Genomic DNA, 24458 nt, shown 5'->3' with positions numbered 1-24458 from the left:
CCAGCTAAATGAAGGGGCTCAAGAGATTTAATGTTTTATTCTAAAAAAAAAACCTGATTCTCCTTCTCCCCATAACTCTATAATAGTTTGAAGAGAAAATGTTTAGACTAATCTAAACACATAGTAAGGTTATGTTCTGTAAACTTTGGCAAGTCTGGGGTTCTTAGTCTGAATACTATGCTTGTTTTCAGACTTAAATAATAAACAGTTGCTATATAAATGCATTAAATACATTTTGTCAGACTTGGAGGTCAATTGAAACCTCTGGTGGAATGTGCACTATATCTCTCCAATAGAAATAGGAACAGGACCACACAAAATGGTCCCACCCATTTTCCTTCAATAAACATACCCTGTGACCACAACAACTTGTCATTTCCTGCTTATCAGAAATGGTCAGAAACAGCCTCTCCTCTAAAGTTTTTACTCCCGTTGAGCTTCCATGCATCCTGTTTGTCAATTTTAAATGGACATGATCCAGTCAAAGTTACATGTAAGTCCTATTGGTTTCAATGGGAGATTTGTGCTGAGGGAACTTAAATTCATTTCATTCAGTCTGAATTGTGTGTAGCAAGTTTAAATAGGTGCTTTAGTTTGCTTGTTTATTAGACTTGTGTCCCATTCTTCCTGCCGGAGCAGGCTCAGAGTAATTGAAAAGGAGTCCCACTGATAGAAGCACCTGACATCACAGATGTTGAACAGTGTCAAGAGAAATGGTCATCTCTGTATCAACAACCTGAACATCAACATTTGGCCGTGTCATCAATTTAAAGCAATAGCCTGTTTCCTGATACGTAATTCAAGTGTTAGAGACTAACCTGGGGAGAGTTCCATAACAAACATGCACCACAGTTTCGCTATTCCCAAGCTAAGATGAAAAACTTGAGATTGCATCTTTGAATTTTAAATTGATTTGGTTTAATGTTTCTCAGCAACGTCAGATGAGAGAATCTTGCTTGTCTTTGAGACCCATCTTTTGGTTCATATTCTTAATTGGCTTATACTGGTCAGGTGGTCAGTGGTCCAGTTTCCTTTAAAGTTATTCCATAACCGACACAAGTTTTCCATGCTGGCCCATTAATAACATCAAGACCAGTAACTGGCCAGGGACCTTCTTGCTGCATCTCCTATTGCTTTTTGCACTTATGATGAATTGAAGCTGAAGTAACCTATCTGCCTTCACTTCTGTAAGTGTGTAATAGGAAGCTAGTTTTGTCATTTTTATTGCACCTGCTTATTCTTGTCTTCTGCTTAAGTCTGAACCTATTCTTTCATATGTTCAATAAAGCCTGTTGCTTTTATTTAAACCTAGTATCAGTCAAATTATCAGAAGAATTATCGAAAGATTTATTTCAGAGTTCCAGGTTTGGGGACAGGGGAATCAAATAATTCTTGCAAGGATGTAGTGGGTTGGAAACTCCTGTCTTTAGCAAACAGTCACATTCTTTGACATAAACACCTAATAAAATACCAGTTACAATATCCAAGTATACTCATTCTTCCCCTTGCCCCATATGCTTGCTCTCTCTTTGAATGTTAATCTGATGTTATCTGCCATCAACTTAAAAATATGAATTGTTAGCTACAGCTTCTAAATTTGCAAAGCAGCTGATTTCATCTCTTAAAGATGAGACCTGCTAGCAGGCGTCACACTTTCTGGCAATTGTTTAAGCAGTCCACCTCTGTTTTACACAACTCATGTCCTTATTCCAAAGGCTGTGCATGTACCAAAGTGTGCAGTGCCAGCAATGCCAATATGTGTTAGTGGTAATGCCAAGGGACAGGTTTACCTTGTTCTATGCCAACATTTGAAAGAGCTGTGAGTTTTCCTTAAGCTCAGATCTCCTGGCTGATTGTCAGTAAGCCGATGCCAGCTGCACCAGCCAATGAAAGCTTATAGGAAAAATAAATTTGTCATAGGAAAAGTACAGAAATATGATTGCTTTCATGAAGGATTACAGTAAGAAGATTGTTTGACTAAATTTTACTAATGCTTAAAAAAATACCTTGCCAAATTAGATTTTGGTCAATTAAAATATAAGTGCTTGGACCTTTCCATGAGGAACCAAATTCTGTTTTCAAGAACATAATGGTGGTGTTTAGAATATATGTTCTATTGTGTATGTGCTGTAACAGGGCTGTGTTCTTTTCAGCAACTGACCTTAGCTTATAGATAAGCTCCCACTCCCTTCTGCCTGCAGCATGTTTCTCTGATGTGCTGTTTCTTGGGAAGGAAATGCATTTTGGGTTCTTGAAGAACAAAGGGAGTTCACTTCTGCTTTTGGTTTCTGGCATAGGCTCCATCCCCAAAATCTCCAGAAATTTCCACCCTGGAGTTGGCAACCCTATATAAAGCAATAATTGTGTCATGAATGTTTCATTTAGGAAAATGTACAGGGGGACTAATGTACCAAACAGAATCAATCCCTAACAACAGTGGCATAGCGCCAACGAGGCAGGGGGCGTGAGCCTCGGTGGGGGCATGGCCGGGGCGTACTGGGGATGGGGTGAGGGCATTCTGGGGTGTGGCAGGGGTGGGCTGTGCCACAGCAGAGGCACAGAGGGGCGCGCATCCTGGGCGCAGTTCTCCCTTGCTCCACCCCTGCTTAGCACTATGTTATGGCTCCAGAATCCACTTACCTGTATGTGCCCCTACAGTTTAAATTATTCAACATTTGGCAACATAAATTGGAATGGTAGATGAGGAAGATGATTTTCTCTGTAGGTTAAAGCAACTGCAAATGATAGTAAGCCTGAAAGGAATAATCAGCACAGACTGAATGGCCGTGTTGTGCTCATCATCACCCCTAGTTTAATTTTTTTTAAATATAAAAAGTAGCTTTGTAGCAGAAATACGGTAATAAATTAATATCCTTTCATTTATAGCATGATAGTTTGCTTTGATGTTTACAATATTCATGTAGGAATAGGGTTTTTTAATTATCATTTGTATTTCCAATTTTTAAAAATTATCTACTAATTGTTATCTACTAATTTCAAGAGCTATGTATTTAATTGCATTGACCATCACGAACTCCTTGGTGAGCAAATATGATTGATTTTGCAGAAATGCACTTGATCTCTTCACCTCCACAAAATAGATTAAGTGCCTTAGTAAATATGGCTCTAAAATACTCCATTGCACCAAGCTGCTAATATACACATCAGATTTTCTAAGAAGCCAAGTGCCTTTTGCCACCCAAGTAGTATATTCATGCACAAGCAAAACAACATCCGTCTTTTAATACCATCACAATATATGGTCCTATTATGAGTAGTTTCCCCTTGGATATTCTTTAGTAATTCAGAGCCCCCCCCCCCCTTCTTTCACATACTGAATGTCCCCAGAAAAGAAGACAATAGGAGGTAATGCAGAGCTTTTTAATGTTATTTACGCAATTTAAATCTTACTTTATTGTGTCTCAGTTAATCCTCTTTTGCATGTCTCTGTTGGACAAGTTAAATGAAGCTGTTTGACAATAACTATTAATGTTAATGAATAGATGGTAGCCCAGACTGCAACAATAGCTCCCTGTTCCCATTCAGTCCAGAGGGGGTTGCTTCTGGATCTCAGAGTTTGTGGAATAATCCATTATTGCTAAATAGTAAATATGCCTCAGATTTGTGCAGTCTGTTTAAGTAAATCGGGTTTTAATGTGAATTTGCAAGTATTGAGGTTAAGCAAATCTCCAGTAATCAAGAGGAGGAAAACAGAGGGTGAGATCCATTGGCCCCTTTTCACTGCTGTACTGGCACTTCCTTTGGTAAAGGAGATAGACATTTTCGCCAATCCCTTCCCCCTTAACGCAGATCTGCATTTTGCCCCCTATATTGTTTATGAAGGTAACCTGTCCTCAAGCAGGAGAAATTGAGCAAAATAATATTATATGATAGACACTTGCATAGAAAAGCTAGGAACTCTTTACTGGTATGGTTTGCTTATGGTATATCTTGCACTGGACAGTAGTTTTCTGTTTACATTGTTTTCTTATTCTGTAATCCTAGTCTTACTGCATTGTTTTTATGTTTTGTAATCTGCCTTTAGTCTCAGTGAAGACATCTGAGGACAGAAATATCAGTTAGACACCAAAATAAGGGAATAGTTTTTGAAGATGATTTATACTTTCTTAAATTAGGACTTCAGTGGCCCATCAGAGCTGAACTATGTGTTTTAATCTTCATGCAGCGATTTATATTATCACAGTCTTACTTGCACAAAATGTTGAGAATAATCTGCTATTGACATATTAATAATCCTGCTTGTGGAAGAGGATGTACAAGTGATAGCTCTGAGAGTTGGAAGATGCTTAGGCAAGATACCCTGAGAAGACTCTCAACACCAAAGATATGAGAATGATCAGTCTGCCTGTCCCTTGCGCTGCCACTGACATTCAGGAATAATATGTCAGGCAAAGTGAAAGTGGTGATTTTGTTGGATTGAATGACTCTTTGATCTTCTTGGGTCTCCAGATGATGCCGAAGTCAGCACTGGCGCCATTAGATTTGCCTTGTATAATGCAAAGTACACGAGGGAGGAAAAAGAAAGAAGGGGGGAAAAGAAGAAAAAAGTTGGTTTTTGATACCCTGCTTTTCTGTACTTTTGAGGAGTGTCAAAGTGGCTTACAATCACTTTTGATTCAGAAGACCCCAGATCAAATCTCCAGTTTATCCAGATTAAAGCATCTAGTAGCAAGCTGTGAGAAAGACCTCTGTCTGAAGCCCTGCAGAGCCTCTGCCAGTCAAGGCACACAATATTGGTCTCATATTCTTCCACGTAGAAGTTCTGCTTCAGTTTAACATTCAAACTAGAGGATGACTGACGGACTGACGGACAATTATAACCTGACCTCCCCCGAAGGGCTCAGGGCAGCGTACACAACAATATAAAATAGTACAAAACAACCAATATGTAAAATTCAAGTCAGTAAAACAATTCCAAAAATCAGATGAAGTCAGATGGCAACAGAACCCACCCTCCTTTCCCTCCATACCTCCAGGAGGCCGAGGCAGTACCTGGAATTCTTATGATCTCCCCGGCTGGCCAGGTGGAAAAGCTCGATTGTACAAGGTTGTTTTACAGGCCCTGCAAAATTCCTGTAGGTCCTGCAGGGCTCTAACTTCCTTAGGTAGTCTATTCCACCAAACAGAGGCCAAGTCCATGAAAGCCCTGGCCCTCGTAGAGGCCAGCCAGATGTTTCTGGGGCCTGGGACCTCTAGCAGATACTTCTCCAAGGAGAAGAGGGCTCTGGTAGGGCAATATGGGTAGACACAGTCCCTCAGGTATGCAGGTCCAAGTCAGCTCACAGCCTTGAAGATAAGAACTTTGAGCATGATCCGGAACTTGATAGGCAGCCTGTGAAGATAGTACAGGACTGGTGTAATCCGGTCCCGGCTGGATGCTCCAATGAGGAGCCTGGCTGCTGCGTGTTGAATGAGTTTAAGTTTCCGAATCACAGCCAAAGGCAGGCCAGCACAGAGCGAGTTACAGTAATCCAACCTGGAGGTGACCATTTCGTGGATCACTGTGGCCAGATCAGAGTGGAAGAGATACGGGGCCAGTTGCTGTGCCTGCTGCAGATGGTAGAAAGCCACTCGGGCCGCCTGGGCAACCTGGGCCTCCAGCAATCACTCCCAGACTACAGACCATCAAGGCTAGATGTAAGGCCTCGTCTTCCAGTGTAGGCAGGCAAAAGTCCACCAGCCTCTCCCCTCGGCAGGACCTCTGTCTTTACTGGATTCAGCTTCAACTGACTCGTTCTCAACCAATTAGCAACGAGGTCTAAACAATGCTGGAGAGCACCAAGGGCTGAGGACGGGTGGCCCTCCATCGTGAACCCAAGCTGGATGTCATCAGCATCAGAGCCCGAAACTCCAGACCAACCCCACCAGGAGGTGCATGCAGACATTAAAGAGCATCAGAGAAAGGATCGCCCGCTGCGGCACCCCACAATTTATGGGATAACGCCTGGAGTTCTCTCTCCTCAAATCCACGTGCAATCCCCGGTCTCGGAGAAAGGAGGCCAGCCAGCACAGGGCTGACCCTCGCACTCCAGTATCAGTGAGGCAGTGGACCAAAAGGTCATGTTCTACCACATCGAACTCTGCAGTGAGGTCTAACAACACCAGCAGCACCGACCTGCTTCTGTCTAGGTAGAGTCGGAGTTCATCCACAACAGCTATCGGCACCATCTCAGTCCCATGGACAGCGTGGAAGCTGGACTGGAAGGGATCCAATACATTTGATGCTACCCACTGATCATCCACTATCTAGGTTTTCCCCTGCTTGGCTGTGACCTCTCCCAAACAGGATTTGATTCTTTTAGGCAAGACTGATGGTTTTATGCCCAGAGAATTGGAACGTCCATGCTTTTACAAGTCCCACCAACAATGGCACCGTCTTCCATGCCACAAGAAGCCTTTTTCATTTTAAAATGATTACTATACTGCTATAGCATTATACAGCAATATAGCAATTACCAACTTTTTAAAAGCCCCAAAAGTCTCCAGTGGCATTGGGAAGAATCAAGCAAAATGGTGGGGGAAATTGCCACATGGATGCTCTGTTGCCTCTGCAGCAGGAGCATGGAGAGGAAACACGTCCTATTTGGAGCAATAAATCTCAGCCACTAATGGAAGCCATATCATGCCCTTCCCAGTAAAGAATTAAAACAATAATTTTTGAATTGTACACTTCTAGAAATAATCCTTGATAGATTAATGGTCTGAGTCAGTATAATTTTAACACATTCACTATCGGTTTTCGGTGTTCTAGTTTAAGATGCAGAACACACTGAAATATTTTTCTAACTGCTGGCTGTAGCTCTGATTCTCCTTAACTACCTCTGTTCATATCAATTTACAGGCTCTGTTTCCTTTCTAACCCTTCTTTGGAGTTCTGACACTTCTCAACCCCAAGGCTCCCATCAGTTTCAGTCTGGGTCCAAGTCCTGGACAAGGAAATATGTGCTTGGCTCCCCAAGCACATTCAGTTGCTGACATGCTGCACAACTTGAAAAGCTAATGGAAGCTGAAGCCCTAAGTGGTAATTGTCCCTTCTTTTCAGCCTTAATGAGACCTCATAGGAAGACTGTACATTTTGAAGTTTCTTAAACTATAGAACAAGCAAGTTTGGTCCTACTGAAGCTTGTAAGGCAAACCAAGCTTAGCTGGTTCACAAATTTCTTTAACGATTTTTTTAAACATCAGAGTGGATGTGAGAGTAATTACATTTTAAAGAAGTGTTTGACATACTTTGGGGGACCCAGTCTAAGAGCAGGATGATGAATGGATAAATATTCTGGAGAAACTTCTCAATGATTCACCTTCCTTGGTTCTAATTAACCCCCTCTCCTAATTCTTAGTAAACCATTTTGTTTATGTAGCAGTAAATTACACCATCAAATATGTCTGTCAAGCTACAAAATCACCAAACAATGTAACAAGTATATTTTCAGCCTTTATTTAAAAATTAGAAAAAAGTACAACATAAATTATATAAAAAAGTACTACATAAATTATATAAAAAACTATCTGTTGTTTACCTGATTGACCGATACATCATGAAATCAATTGTGGTGCACCTAGGAAATTTACCAATAGAACTTTCTTCCACTGGTGTATAAACCTTAATTTGCCGCATGTGAGTGTCCCTTCCATTCTGATGATTAGCTAAAACAGCAATCTGGATCATGAAAGTGCGAATAGGTTTCTTGTGGGTATCAGTTAGGGGAACATGGATCCAACCGCTTGGTTCCACTAATTCAAGTTGCTGTGGGAAGAAAAGAAAAAAGAGATATGAAACAGATCAACCTGATCACTTAGCATGAGCAATTAATAACTGAACTTGGTACAACAGAAACAGGCTCAGAAATGAAGCAGAGGTGAACACTCAGGTCTTGGATACGCAAAATTAGTAATTATTTGATTTTTATTATGCGTGGCAAGATTAGATATTTAATCAGATTAAAGATATTATTTTTAATCTGTCAGGAATTTCCTTAAAAATAATTTGGTTTAAAGTGATACTTGAATGGAACACTGTGCATTAAGTCAGTAGTGCTCACAGTATAGGTTTGGGCACAAAAGGGGAAGCACCTCTGTTACAGGTGGGTCACAGGGTGAGCTGAGAGACAGAACTCAGCAACAAAATTTGGATTTTCTTCCACATGATATACAGCCTGTTGCTCAGTAATGCTATATATTTATGAATACTAAGCATGAAAAATAAAATGTAAGATTGCTTGGTATTAACATGCTTGAAATTTCTAGCATTTTATGCCAGGAAAAGGAAAGTAATGGAGCATTTCTTCATAGGTGGATCCTGAAAAGTTTAAAAGCAAGTCCTACTTCAAAAGTTTGAGATCCACTGTGTTAAATTCACACACACATCGCTTAACCCTTTTGTTTGCCATCAAATCACAGCTGACTTATGGTGACCTCTGGTGGGGGTTTTGAGGCAAGAGACATTCAGTGGTGGTTTGCCATTGCCTATCTCCGTGTCATATCCCTGGTACCCCTTGGAGGTCTCCTATCCAAATACTTGCTAGGGTCGAGGTGAAGAGTGGGTGACTGGCCCAAGGTCCCTCAGCAACCTTCCATGGCAGACTGGGGGTTCTAACCTGAGTTTCCCAGATTTTAGTTCAATATTTTAACCGTCTCCACTTACACTATCGAACACATTTATATAGGACAGCCGATTTTCATTAAAAGAACAAAATAATATGATTTGATCAATGGGTCATGCATTAAAGTGTATTATTAATGAATATTTACAGTCTTCTTGAGCTGTATTCCCCTTGAGGGGGTTAGAACTGACATTTTCTTCACCAAATAGCTCAATTTTGGGCAATCCTAAAACCAGTTTCTCTAGTCTTAGTCAGGTGAGATCAATGGGCTTAGTCTATAATAACTCACAATGTACTTTTAAATTTCCAAAGCATGGAAGGAAACGATTCTGCCCAGCAACCACCAGTTTTCAGTTCTGGAAAGATCTGAGCACAAATCTTGTATTATTCTGATCTTACGTTACGTTATTACATGTATATAGAGTCACAGAGAAAATCCTCCATTTCATAACTACTCCCTTAACCAAAATATAAATCTGGTATATCAAGAATATGAGTACTGCATCATGAGATGTTTGGGAGTGTTAGTACAGACACTCCTGGAGAATATATCTGTGAGTTGCAACCAAAGGGCATATACTTGTTCACTGAATACATGAATTAGTAGGCTGGAGTTTTGATTTAAATAAGGCCCCTCTCTATTTAAATATGTATAGTAAAATTACCTCAAATCACCTCACAAAGTATATGTATTCTTAACTATTAAGGTGTTCTAATGGTCTTTACTGTCAGACTGCAGCATACGAGCAATAAACACAAATTCAAGTGTCACATTTAAAACCAATTGCATTCTGGTTTCATTTCTAATGGTCCATGATTACAATAGAGAATTGTAACCTTGTATTAGCATTCATCACACATATCATTAAAGAAATCATTTTGTATCCACTTTTCATAATTAAAGTCCAGAGACAATAGAGATGTCTGCCAGCTTACCAAATTAACTATGTCGTCCAGAAGAGGAGTACAAAAAGAGACATTATTTTTTGGACATCAACTGCTCTTCCTTCAAGGAGCTCAAAACCACTTGCACAGGGTTCGCAGGTGGTCTCCTAGCCAGATAAACTCCTAGGGACATCTGAGGAGGATGCATTTGCTACAATCAGGCCCTCAACTCCAGCTATGATGAGATCATGCACTTTAATTCTTCCCAATTTGTCTACTGACATTGTTTTAAGCTGGTTTTGGTACCCCAAGTAAATGGCGTGCATCTGAAAATTCATCACAAGAGACTGCTAAATTTAATTCTACAATGTAATAATTCTGCAATTATCCTAGGTTCAAGAAATCTTGTACCTCCATTAGCTCTAAGTCTCTCAACTCCAACAGCTTCTGCAATGCTTTGCAGATGGCAGATTCTCTTCAACAACAGCCCACCATGCTTTTCAGCTTGTAGCATCTCTTTCCTGCACTGCAGTCAGTCTCGCAGTTATTCGCTCTAATGCACTTTTGTCCCTGCTTCATCTTGCACTCAACCTCCTATATCACTTTTTCTCACTGTTGTAGTTTCTATTACACAACGTATGAAACCTGAACTTTAAAACACACACACTTTCCATTAGACTTTTGCTTTCAAATCTACTACTGCTTAATATCTTTGAGCACTATAATTTCTTCTCATTTACCAATGTACCAAGTCACGCAGATATCAGACTGTAACATCCTGCTCTGTTTTGCTGCACTTCCTTGGTATTACACATGCAACTCTTTTATGAAAAGAAAAAGAAAACCTTCTAACTTTTACAACTCCCACCATGATTCCCATGCACCACAATATAACTACAAGGACTGGGCTTCAACAGGCTGCTATGCAGTTCCAAAACTGGAACTGTCAACACATGAAGTAGCAGATTTTGGGTGCCTGCCATCTCTTCACTTAGGAAGGAAGAGAACAAGCTAATAGCAATGATGCACCAGTTCCAGCTAGAAAGTGAAGTATATCCAAGAGAAACTTCAGAAATTCCAAGTGAGTCAAAAGGAGGGACACCACAAGTGAAGCTTTACAAGAAACACAGAAGTAAGTTCAGTCAAAGAACTTACTGTGGAAAGCAGGCTCATTTGCCCTGTTGAAGCAACGACCACCTAGGGAGGTGACTGTGTGGCCACCATCAGTCACCTCCTATAAATGGTCAAGAAATGGCTTAGTTCAGTCCATTAGGTCAGAAGAGCTTTCTATTCACTCATGAAGCTAAAACAGCCATTCCCAAAGAGTCTGCAGGAAGCCAGTCCAGTTCCAAATAAATGCCAGATATGAAGAATATATTTCAACAACCATTTCTGAAGAAGAAATCGTGCAGAAAAAGAAAAGGCCACCATGAGAAAAATGATGACAAGACCTTGAAAAATGCTCCAAGGAAGGTTTATAGCAATGGTCTTTTACATCACATTCAAAATTTTCTACACGGATGGAGGGGGAAAAAAAGTGGAACAGCATCGGGTGTTTTTAAAAAATGCTTGAGTAGGTATGCTATGTGTATGCATGACTGGAACAAGTTCACATTATCCAGGCAGGAAAAATTGAGTTATTAAAGCCAAAAATTACTGAAGCTATTGAAAACAAGTTTTGACAAAGTAATTGCCAACTGTAAAAAATATAATGGCAAACAAATATGGTAGGTATTAAACGTAACAGGTGCTAGGTAACAGAGGCATGAAAAGTTAAAGCAAGTCAAACCATGAATCAGGGAATGCCCCCCCCCCTTCAGTTACGGGAACCACCACAAATAAGCTCAATATTGCCAACAAACAAGCTAAGCCACATGCAGTGTTTCACTCATGCACATGCTCAATAAAAAAGTGTCACAACTAAAGTGTGTCACAACTCATTCAATGCTTAGGCTGTTTCTGCACGGGCGGAATACAGCGTCCCAGGGACACTAAAAACAGCGTCCCTGGGGGGGGTTCGCACGGCCACCGCTGCTGCATCGCACCAGTGGCGGCCTTGCAAACCCCGAGCGGCGCAAAGCCGCTGTTTCCGAACCTTGCTCCCTGAGCAAGGTATTTCTAAAACAGCTGCTTCCAACCGCTGCCGTGCGAACAGCAGTGGCTGAAAGGCGCCATCCCCCCCCCTTTCCTGAACGCCTACCTTGTCTCCTGGCTTGTCGCAGAGGCATGGGGACACGCCCCCCTGGCTTGCGACTCCAGAGCCGTTGCTCCAGGCTGCGGGGGCGTGCCCCCTGGCTTCTGCGACAAGCTGTAAGCCAGGAGACAAGGTGAAGGCTGCGCCGCCGCCTGCCGCCCTCCCGGGACTGTCTATGCAAACGGCACCAACACCCCCCCCCCCCTCACCGTTGTGGTGCGGAAAGGGCCTTAGTTTAGTTTATCATTTACTTGAGCTAAACCTGAAGCAGATTGTCTATTAATAAATACAATTGTAATGCATAATGAGAGAGAGGCAGTTTTACAAAGAACATGTTTTTCCCTTTTTTTTTTTTTGGCTGTCAAGTCAGAGCTGACTTATGGCGACCCCATAGGGTTTTCAAAGCAATAGATGGTCGTAGGTAGTTTGCCATCATCTGCCTCTGTATCACCCTGATATTCCTTGGAAGTCTCCAGTCCAGATACTAGCCAGGGTTCAGGCTGAGAATGGGGGTCTAGCCCAAGGTTGCCCAGAAAACTTCTATGACTCAAGTGGAGATGAGAACCTGGGTTTTTCAGGTCCCAGTCCAACACCTTAACCAGTACACCACACTAGCTAATTAATAAACACAATCTGCACACAGGATAGCTCTGCAGCTCTAAAGATTTATCTCCTCAAATAATATTTTTAAAGGTTTCCACAAACAAAGATAATGGTCTTGTGGACATACAAGAAAAAAGTCTGAACAAGTACCTAATGCTGACAACCTGCTCTGTAAGGATACGCAAGGTGTTGCCCAGAAGCAATTGAGAAGACTACAGCCTGCAAATAGCCCATGCCTTCTGACTGAAATTTATAGTCTCTCTCACATCCTTGAGGATATTTGCAAAATTACCCGCCATAAAAATGTGAACACACACTTGAAGCTGCCTTATACTAAATCAGTCCATCACTCAGTGAAGGTGAGTACTGTCTACCCAGACCGGTAGTGGCTCTCCAGGACATTATGCAGAGGTATTTCCCATCCACAACAACAAATCCTTTCAAATGATATGCTAGGGACTAAATTTAAAACCTTCAGAAAACCAAACAGATGTTCTACTACTAAGCCATCATCCCTTCCCACTATGATCTAACACATTTAAGCATTAAGTTTACAAAATGGTTTACCTAAGTTCTTACAATGTATTCTGTGTTAAAGAGGTGAGAACTATGACGGAATTATTTAAAATCAATAATCCCCACCTTTATTATCCTTTAATGGCTTGGATGTTTTGGCCTTGGTCATTACTTTGGTAAGTAATCTGTTGTCAAGCTTCTTTCACAAGTAATATTGAAAATAATAAAACCAGGTTTTGAGGCATTACCAAATGCACACTTACTAAAGAAAGTTGTAATTGTTTGTGTCCTTGGTCCTGCGGTCATATGATGTAATGCCTAAGAAGTCCAAATGTACAAGATTATCCAAAATCATGAACCAATAACATAGCTTGCCTAGAGTGTCAAAAAGGCCAGCCCTGGATGGGTCACCATACCTAGTAAATTTGGACTTGTGGGCCACCATACCAAAAAGGTTGGGAACCATTGGTGTAAGTAATCTCCTGTATGCTCCTTTTTTACATTATACCTATGCTCTGATTCTAGTGCTTTGAAAGATGAGGTGTTCCGATTCATAGGCCAACCTGTGCGGCATTTTACTTATGACGAAAAATTGGCAGTATGATTTATTATTAATCTGCAGTATGATTTATTATTAATCTGACAAATGAAAGTCAGTATTTGCCAAAGACAAGCAATTTCATTTTTTTGTGCGTGAATAATTAGGATTCAACCATTTGCTTCTTTCTCTGTCATGTTTTTTTTGCTGTGCCCCTATCTGGTTGATCTTTTATTTAAATATTTAATACTGCTCAGCACAACAGCAACCTTCAACCCAGTACCCAAACCTAATTCCAACAATATAACTGAGAAGCTAATTCCCCATTTGTTTTCATTTAAGAGAAACATCTGCCTGCTATGGGCCTGTTATGATAGAACAATCAGCCTGTGTGACTGACATGAACCAACTGGAATAATTTATGCAGTGTAATTCAGTTGTGAGGTATTCAAATTGATAGACAATGAATAGTACACTTCAGAGGCCTTGGAAAAAAGCTAGAGTATGCCTCTGGAAATTTCAGTAACAATTTCAGATAATACAAATGAGATCTACTTTGGAGTGCCACAGAGTTCCAAATGCAACAGCTCAAGGATGAGGCTCAGGCATACACAGTAGGCAAAAACACACAATTGACTAAACCTTAGACAATATCTCATGCAGTGATTTAATTCTTTTCTGGGCAGATAATGTCCCAGTGTAGAGATTATATTGGACTGGATCAGAAATGACAACATGTCCAGTCTAGTGGTTTAATCCTTTTTCAGCCAAAGATTACACAAACCCTTCCCTGTAGACAAGATAATTCTCTAAACAAACATTTGAGCAATTGCAGGTTTCCTTCCCCAGCAAACATGAACCCTTGGTTTAGTATTTCTTATAACTGACAGCATTCTGGGACAGGTTTTCTATATTAGCTTCAGACAGGTTAACAAAGTACCATTTATGTCACTGGCTATATTAATACAAGTCACTGGGCACACATGATGCTGCAATTCAAGGCACCCTGACTCTAAGGGAGTAAACCAACTGAATTCATGGAGCTAACTTTTCATAAGCAAACATAAGATTGAGCTGCACTACAGATATACACCAATCTAAAGAGCTGATAGTCCATTGGATTGATTCACATCTTACAAAGCCCCACTGCAGCCAAAAGGACTTTGGGCCACATGTGCACTGGAGTTCTGTGCTCCCCAAGGATATCCAGGTCCAAGTTGGATCTGGACTTTGTGCTGCATGGAGATAGGGTTACATTTCCTCCCATATAGCCTTCTCCTGACCTGAAATGGCAGCAGGGAAAGGAAATTTGATCTGTTGGGCAGTGTATCTGTCGTATCATGTAAGTTTTCCAAAAGACTGAATAGTGGCTACACAAGGGCTGTTTCTGGTCAGGAAAATGGTGAAGGAGGAAGGCTGGTACCTCTTCTCCATGTGTGCTTCCATGCTCCCAATACAAGTCAGACCTATGAATGCCTGAGAAGCACAAAATACCCAGAGAATGTGTGATTCAAAATACTCATGGCAGCCAAAAGGTTTTGCAATGTGTGAACAAGCCCATCTGAGATCATAGTTCTTCAATCCAAGGTGTTTTTGTTATGCTTTAACACAGGCAGCAACAAAAGTTCATGTCAAAAGAGCTAAGAAGAAATTAGTTCTTTCCTAGCAATTTGTTCTGCACCATTTTTCCACACTGTGGTCTGCAAGACTAGTAGAAAATGATTTAATTTCACTTCCAATCTCTGTTAATTCAATTTTGTCCTTTTTTTATCGTATATAATGGCAACAAACGAAGGAAAGTGCAAAAAGAAACCTCACAATTTAACTTCAGAATTATTTGTTATGTCTAGACAGATTTCCGGAATATGAATCAAATCAGCAAGTAAAAAAAGAGCACTCATAATAAAGTATTTTTGCATCTGTATAATTAAGCAGCGTATTAAGACTATTACCAGTGAACAGATCAAGGGGCCACCCGACCCTACACCTTATGCCATTTGTACTGTATTGTTTACAATATGCCTGCTTTCAATTCCACATTAATACAGTAATCAGAGTACACCACTGAGGTTTGGCCACTGACCTTATAATCTTTAGGGTGTGTACTGAAAGGGGCGGGGGGGGGGGGGAATACATAATAAGCCAGCATCATACTATGATGGTGGGATGAGGTTATGGTAAAACTCACCAACTGCTTAGTCTGAGTAACCAGCTTCCTCTCAGTTCTCTATGAACTGGGAAGAAGGGGAACACAGTCAGAAAATCCCTGGGGAATACACTTTTTCCCACCTTACACATGGGACGTTTTATACTGGATGTAAGCTAACAGATACTTGCCCCCAGCTTCTACTGAAGTCTTCAAAAAGATGTCAGAGAGGACACTGAATCACTTCCACCTTGCCTTTGGCAGGTTTAATACTGTGGACTGAACAGTAGCTCTAAATATCTAAATTTCAGTTTGGTCTCTGGGCACCTGTTTTTGAACTGGCAGGCTGAGAAGGCAGTGTTATTTCACCAACTCCAGGGAAAGGATGTAAGCCACTGAAGAAACAATACTCAGTCATTCACTTTACATTTCTTTAATATTATACATTATATTCTTGACTGCCTGATATAAGTTCTTTTTCTATGTATGGTTTTGTTTAAGGTGAACCTGACAGCAAATCTACTGACAGTGTATACCAGCATTTCTAGCAAGAAGCTGAAAAACTTCTTACATGGGGGGGGGGGGGGGGAGGAGCATTAATGAAACATTTAAAATTAAGTTTGCCCTAGAATCTCCTGGTAACTATTAGCACACTCCATCAGATCAAATGTGGAATGTAGCTGATCTAAACACAGTCACACAGACCATTCTGATTCCAGGTCTGAGTATCAGTTGCAGTGTAGAGTGCCGTCATGTTGGTTTAAAAGTATCACCAAGCCAAGGTACACGTTGCCTAAAATGAAATAATTAATATCTGCAACTGTTATGTGTCAATATTTAAAATCTATCATTTCCTCCACTGCCACACACATATATACACAGGCACACGTACTCCTTCAATTTTTTCTCCTTTCAAGTGAGAAAAAACAAATATAGAATAGAGGAGCATCTGACTTTTCCCTGCCTTTCTCCTGACGCAATAGTTGTTTACTTTATCCAGACCCCTCATCTTTCTCGGTTTCCTTCCTTTTTTTGATGTAGTAATGATCATCTGTGAAATACATCAAGCGAGCCTACCAAAGCAAACTTAACAATATTCATCACTGCAACCTTTAAAGCCGAAGGGCCAAAAAGAAAAAAAGAGCCCCTCAGTAGACGATCCAAAATTCCAAAGAGAAAACTTTGAAGGTAAAACTGTGTGTGAAAACGGCAGAAACTGATGCTCACACAAGCACACAGCATACAACTCAGCAGGCGGTAATTCTGTTTCTATTGGATTAAGCGCTGGCACAATGGAGTTTCAATGCCATAACTGCTTATTTCACTGTGTGCCAGCCTGGAAAACAACAGGTAAAAAGAAAATAAAGCCAGCCACATAAAGAGAGAGATCGACACCCCTTCTATTATTTTTTTATAAAGAAAGGAGTCACAAAATAGAATGTTCCAAAGTCTTCATTTCAAACTATATAATTTATAACCATGACACGAATAGGGAAGAAGCACAAAGGAGAAAATACTGAAACATAACGTTCCCAAGGTTCAGTTTACAAGGACCTCACACAAAGTTTTTTTTTCACTTGCAACTCTTGCTAGAAACAGTATTATTTGCTAAAAATGCAAAAGCTGCCAAAAGCTATGGTCCATCTAAAGCAAACATGTTTAAGATGGAAATGGAGAGCCAACGCTGAAGAAAAGCAGAATAGAGTATACAAAACTGCTCTAAGGCTGCCCAAGCGGCTGCCCGATGGTGTTACATTTGCTTTTTCAGCTTTGCAACTGTAAGCAGGTTGTGTTCGCAGATTAAGAGCTCGAACGATATAAAATAGATTCAAAGACAACAACAAAAGTAATCAAATCTCAAACTTTCTAATTACACTGTTTCTCCCCCTCCTCCCCGGCCAAGTTATTGGGAATTCAACGCTAGTCTTGGTTCACATGCTAGAACAATGGGAAAATTTTCCGAATGGTTGAACACTAACCCTGACAAGTGTGGAGAGCCAACTACAATACGTTATATGGTAGCATAACCTGCCACCCACGATGCTGAGAGAACAGCTTTCAAACACATGCACTGAGCTGTAAAACCACAAAATCCCTTATTACACATCGTCTCTCTTACTTTAGGTGAAACATACCATCACTTCCCCCTCATTACAAATCTAAGGGACTTTTTTAAAAAGCCACCATCTGTAAGCTAGCTTTCCAGTCAACTAAGCTATCATTTCAGATATCAGGTGCAATTTTGCTTTTTAAAAGGAAACAAATTATTACTTGCCTGTGGCATATAATGAACCCAAGCATGTCATCTGTGAATTTCTCAGAACTCATTTCTATTTTTACCACTATATTTGATTTTCTTAAAAATAGTTGTGTCCTGCTTTACTTTTCCAAACCAAAGAAGTTTCTTTCCATGGGACACTTAACATTATTTAAATGGACAAAATCACATAGCAGAGAATGCTTTTCTGGATGCTTCTTTCCCTGAAAAAGGAACATGATGTGCTTAAAAAATTTAAAAAGTGATACCTTCATAATCATGGTAACCAAATTTAAAATAGATTATGGTGATAGTCCAAGAATGTAAACATATAAAATGTCCCTTAACTGGAATTGCTTCCCACTAGTACATTGTTCTAAGAGACTCCTGTTGACATGCTCTTGAACACCCAGATGTACTGCAGGGAATATTGGCTCAGGAATCAGCCATCCCTATAGAATGACCAACATACTCCACCCTCATTACAACAGTGTGGTCACCAGCCAAACATTCTCGTCTTTGCCTCAGAAATAGTCAATAAAGGCAAGCAACATGACAAATAAGGTAATGGGACATTGGGTATATTAGCTAACTACCAAACTCTACAACTATTTGAAAATATAGTTCTAAGTAGAAAAAAATTAGGCATTTTTTTTTATCACATGGGAACAATATATCTCACACTTATTTGGTCTGAACATATCCAGTAAATTATCTTCTAACCCTATCTGACGACTGAAACCTGGCACTTCAGGTCACATGGAAGATACTTAAATTTCTTATGGCATTTTTTCACTTACAATTTTGTTGGCAGGAATATTTTTTTGTCTGCAAGTATTTCTTTGATATAATGACAGGGTCAATTAGTCTAGCGACCTACTGGTGATTCTGCTCAATAGCTCAGCAAACTATCTGGCTGAGCACATTCAGAACTCAAAACAAAGTACAGCTACCCTTGGAACAGGAATCTCCAGTAGGTTGTTATTAATTGAGAGTAATGGTTTCCAAGGGGTATACTGAGAGAGGCGGTCCTGCAGATATGACAGTCCCAGATCGTTTAGGGCTTTAAAGGTTAATGCCAACACTGAACTGAATTTAATGGCCTTCACATAGCAACAATAATACATACTTTAAAAAATCAAATTTATAAAACAGCCGATAACAAAATAGGGATCTATATTAAAAAATCTTCTACAATGATAATTTAAAAACTGAATAAAATGTTCCAAAGGTTACATTAAGAACGCCTTGAAATTACAATTCAGAGGAACCTGGCAGTCATCTCTAAGACTTCTCTTGAACGGTTGTCCAGAAGGAAGAGGGTTTTCTGTTGGTCTGTGAGAATACTGTTGTCAATCAACAGAGGTGCCAGGAACTTCCCCCTAGCTGCATTATATAAAGGAAAATAGTGTAGGATATGATGAACTGACTCTTCACGATTCATGTTACAAATGCAAAGCCTTTCATGGCGTGGTATTTTCATCACTCTACCAGATCTCAGGGAAGATAGAATGATGTTACATCACACCAAGGAGATTGCACGTCGGAGTCTGGGTTCAGGAAGTAAATATAAATAGTTGGATATATTTGTTTTCCCCAAAGAAATGCCAAGATACAAAGGTGAGCAGAATCTACTAGCCTGATCAATCAGACTCTGATACTGTAAATCATAGAGTCTGTCTCTAATTCTGCTAAACACTTCATCAGAGGACAGCATAACTAAGGAGTCTACCGGAAGTCCCATCATTCCTAGTTTACCAATATGGGTCTACCATTCTGAAGAATGAAGTATAGTTAGGGCCTGGTATGAAAGACTCTTGCTCTCACAGGTGAAACAGAGGCGAGTTCGGTATTTAAAGGTGATGTACCAGGCTCTGGTTTTAAGTAGATGCTGACTGGTTTCCAGACATAGAGCAGCATAGGGCACCGAATGAGGCAAGCCAAGTGCTTTATACAGGAAATCAGACTGAATACATTCAATGTCCTAGCTCCATGCCTGGATCCAGAATGGAATGCCAGAGAGAAGCTGTGGGCACACTTTGGCATTAAAAACTTTTAATGCCGCTGGGAGATACTCGTGTCCTTTCTGTAAAAGAACCGTAGAATTGCCATTGTAGTAGTTTTACTAGTTACTATGGCTTTATTCCTGTGGGCAAACCATCCTGCTCTAAAATGGTAATTCAGGCGCAGGTATTTAAACAACGTAACCTGTTCTTGGGCCACACCATTAAGGACACATCTTGAAGGACGCCATGTGCTGGTAAAATACATGATCTTGGACTTAGCATGATTGAGAGTCAGGTTGTTGATGTTGTAGTGCTCAGCACAGCACGAGAGGGGAAGCTTAAGACCAACTCTAGTGCAAGAGAGCAAGATCATATCATCTGCATATAGGGGCTCTCATGTTCCTGATAGTAGGACAGTGAGAGTGTACTTTTTGCAGGGTAGGGGACAGATCATTAATAAAGAGGGTAAATAGTGTGGGAGCCAATACACAGCCCTGTTTAACCCCTCTTTCTGTTGGGATCTTGGGGGTGGCAAGCCCATCATTAGTGTAAACTTGACCAAAAGTGTTGCTGTGGAGCCATTATCAGAGAGAGCAATCTTTTGTCCATATCCAACCCCCTTAGTTTCCTCATAGAAGATCACTAGAAACAGAGTCAAAAGGTGCCTTAAGGTCAAGAAAGGCACCGTAAAGTTTTGATTTGTTTTTCTTTGTATATTTATAGATCAGGGTGTTCAAGACTAAACAATGGTCCAGGGCAGCCTTGCCTTGTTTGAATCCAATCTGTTCTGGACCAATTATATTGTTCTCTGAGATCCGTTTCACCAACTTGTCAAACAGATGTTTTGCATACAGCTTCCCTGTCATCGAGAAGACTTATTGGACGATCATTTGCTGGGAGTGTGTTGTCCCCTTGCTTTAAAATTGGAATTATGATTGCCCCTGTCCATGCAGCAGGTATAATTCCAGTGTTATCAGCAAAAGTAAAAAGATATGCCAAAACAGCAGCCCACCATGTTGTGTAATGCCAACACATTGAACCTGATAATGCTAAAATGACCAAACTGAGGCTATTGTACTTTGGTCACATTATGAGAAAAGAGTCACTGGAAAAGTTGAAGATAGCAGGGAAAAAGGAAGATCCAGCATGAGATGGATTGACCCAATAATGGCCCTCATTTTGCAAGACCTGAGCAAATGACAGGACAGTCTGGAGGCCGTTCATTCATATGGCTGCTGGCCCTTTTGCCAAGACTTGCTGAGTGCCTATAGGTAGTAAGGAGGTAAATAAAGAACTGAGCTGGCACGCTGGCATCATGCCATTGTGCAGGCAATATGCCTATAACAAAGAAGCAAGGAAAAGGAATCTGGGCGAATGCGTATGTGCAGTTGTTAGGAAGGCAGTAGAACTGTTGAATCAGTATCTAAAGACAATTAAAGAATGAATAAACAATTTGAAATTTATTCCTGACAAGATGGAATTTACCAAAAATGCTTCAATCTCAACAACTTACAAGTTTTAAAATGCTGTATAAAATTGGTGTCCATACAATGTGCCAGAGCTCAAAACCATTTTAAAATCTTGTTTTCTGACTGGTCAAGAAAGCAAATTATGGCTATTTGTTGATGATAGCAGAAAAACACTATGTTTACTTTTCCACTTATTCCAGGGATGAATTCTGATAATAGAAATATCTCCAAGGAAACCTGTCAAGCTTTGGCTCAAACTAATGTAATATTCCACTGAACATTCAATATTTGAATTATAAATAATAATGGTATTTACCTAAGTGTTTCAGAAGCAGATATGTATTAATGTGTACCAAAAAACAAGTGCCATCACAGATTTTTACTGTACAACAAATAGTTCATTTTGATTAAATGTACACTTGAATATTTTAAAAAATCACAGTTGCCATAAGTTGGAAACGACCTGATGGCATTTAACACACACTCACATGTGAAAGTTTAAAGGCAATATTGTACGTCCCTTAAGTTGTTTCTATATAAGAAGAAAAACTAAAACAAGGCAAACTGCTGACAGGGTAATGTTAGGGCACCTGGAGAACTATTATTTATATATTTTTTAAAAAATTATTTCTATCCCGCCCTTTCTTGACTCTAGGCAGCTAACACCCAAAGAGAATTAAAACAATAGAATTAAAATATATACTATATAATATATAAATTATACTTTAAAATCTTACTAGCTTTAAAATTCTGACTGCTGCCTTTAAACATTGAGCAACGATGATAGGGATAAATATTTATTTTATTTTCTATTTATTTAAATTTATCACCCATCCTTTGCCACAGGCAGGTTACCAAAAAACCAAACAATATTAAAATGACAACAGTGGAAACACAATAAAGTTCCATCCTAAAAAACCCGAACCCAATCTAAAACCTTCCACACCCACCCACCCACAAAAAATGAATGGGTATATGGACACCTTGGATGGCCACCTCCTAGCCAGGGGAGTCAGCCCAATGCCCCGGTGAAGAGGACAGTCTTTGTCAGGCGACGAAACTCCAAGAGAGTAGGCAGCAGGCAAACCTCTGGAAGAAGGGCATTCCAAGTGTAGGGCCACTGTATGGAAGGCCCTGTAGACACCCCCCCCCAAGGTAAAATGGCCCTCCTCCTACAATCTCAGCACTCAGGCAAGGATGTGCTCTCAGTCCAGGAGGGGGAGAGAAAGGAAGGGGAAAGGGCAGAAACCAAAGGTACCAAAGAGAATCATGGAGGAAATGGAAATAGGGGGTAGGAAGGCCAACTAGGACTAAACCGCTGCTGTCTTCAGGTGATTGTCCCTAGAAATGGTGTGAGCATTTATTTTTTATTCAGATGTTGTGGGTTTTCCAGGTTGTATGGCCGTGTTCCAGAAGTATTTTCCCTGGCAGAACATCTCAGTCTTACATGCCTTCAGAATTGAGCTAGTGGTGAATGGTGAATATCATGAACTTTCCTTGCAAAGCAATATTACAAAAAAAAAAAAGCTTTTGCCATCCTGGTAAAATCAAAACCTATCTGGTGAATTCATGACTCGATTTGTTTATTTATATTATCTTTAAAATTGGTTGTTTTGTTTAGCCCCAGGTTTATAAATCAATATAAAATAAACGCATTGTCTAAAGCTTTCACGGTCAGAATCACTAGGATGTTGTGGGTTTTCCGGGTATGGCTGTGTTCCAGTAGTATTTTCTTCTGACTGACCCTCTGAAGATGCTAGCCACAGATGCAGGCAAAATGTCAGGGGAAAATACTTCTGGAACACGGCCATACAACCTGGAAAACCCACAACATCTGAATAAAAAATAAATGCTCACACCATTTCTAGGGACAATCACCTGAAAAACATCTACAATTTTGAAACTGCTGAGTAGGAGCACCATTGGCAGTGGTGAACATTCACTGGCATTCATAATACAGAACATTGAACCTTCAGGAACAGTAGAAAAATGGAAAAGTAAAGCATCATGAAATATTCTACAGAAAATTTTCTGAATTGCATCTTTGACACCCCCCCCCCCAAAAAAAAAACATTCCCCAGTGCATTTCAAGGGCTTGAATTTGCAGGTATGTGGGATGCAATGAGAGGTGCCTGAAAATACAAACACCTGAGGATGCAATGGAAATATTTCTCCATGCCCCTTCCTCCACAGCACAAATGCAGTAGAAGTTTTCATGGGAAAGCAGAACAGGTAGATTTTTGGAATGCTGCATCTCCCTCAGCTGGGAAATAATGTTTTGATCCACTGGGGAAGGGCAGATTATGAGTGCTACAGTCATGGCCTGTAGGGCATACTTTTCATGGGCTACACACAGCCCACTGGCCACAGATTGTGCACTCAGGCTTATGGTAGGTGGTTTTTACACCATACTCAATGTTTTATAGAACAGTGTTGTTTTATGTGTGTGAGAGAACGCATGCTTAAATGCCAGAATACATTTATCATCATATAAAATAAATTACCCACAGGGCTATTTTATGGTGGGAGCCAAAGACATTTCCACAGAAGCAGAGACAATTGTTGGGGAGGCATTTGAGCAATTTCAAAAGTACTATTTTATTTTACCTTGGGAAGGCTCATAGCGACAAGTCATAGACATCTTCATAAATGCACTTTGGACCCATATATCCACAGGAGTGTCTCTCCTGCTGTGCTCCATAAAACGTTCTGTAGGTGCCACCATTCAAATGGACAAGATCAGCAGCTGACAGTTCATGATATACACGCATTATCCTGCTTCCACTTTACTGTTTATGCAGTACCATTTCCTGCACTGTTTAACATATTAGGCCTAATACTTTATGCTTTGTTTTCAAATGTTTAATTCACCTTGAGTTGCAGTGAGAAAGGCAAACTATAAAGAACACTGACAAAGTAATTATGTATCACATTGCTACAACTACAAGAAGCCAAAAGCACCAGTAACCTCATTGCAATACCACAACTACAGGTTTGGTATCATCTGCAGCCTTGACAAGTGTTAACCTATGATGAAGAGCAATTCAAACAGCAGTCTCAGTTGCAGAAATCCCTACAAACACATTTAAATGATTGGAAGGAATAAATTAGTAGGTTCTCAGCAAAATGACTAATTACTGTTAGACTTTTCCCCTCTCTTTTGTCAACCCTTTTAAAGTTCCATGTCTGAAGAACAATAATGTTACAAAACTATAAGGTT

General features: G+C 40.2%; 1 protein-coding gene across 1 annotated transcript in view; it reads right to left on the bottom strand.

Annotated features, from left to right (window-relative positions):
- Window positions 1–7443: 7443 nt before the first annotated feature.
- ANAPC10 (anaphase promoting complex subunit 10) overlaps window positions 7444–24458 on the bottom strand; it is a 38343-nt gene continuing 21328 nt past the window's right edge. Inside the window, exon 5 of the mRNA XM_048508908.1 lies at window positions 7444–7768. Within this exon, the coding sequence (XP_048364865.1) occupies window positions 7538–7768 (231 nt within the window). The 3' untranslated portion in view covers window positions 7444–7537. The remainder of the gene's footprint in view (window positions 7769–24458) is intronic.

The sequence above is a fragment of the Sphaerodactylus townsendi genome, linkage group LG10 (genome assembly GCF_021028975.2).
Source record: "Sphaerodactylus townsendi isolate TG3544 linkage group LG10, MPM_Stown_v2.3, whole genome shotgun sequence".
NCBI lineage: Eukaryota > Metazoa > Chordata > Lepidosauria > Squamata > Sphaerodactylidae > Sphaerodactylus > Sphaerodactylus townsendi.
Note: the sequence above shows the minus strand (reverse complement) of the source record. Positions and strands in the feature narration are given on the sequence as shown.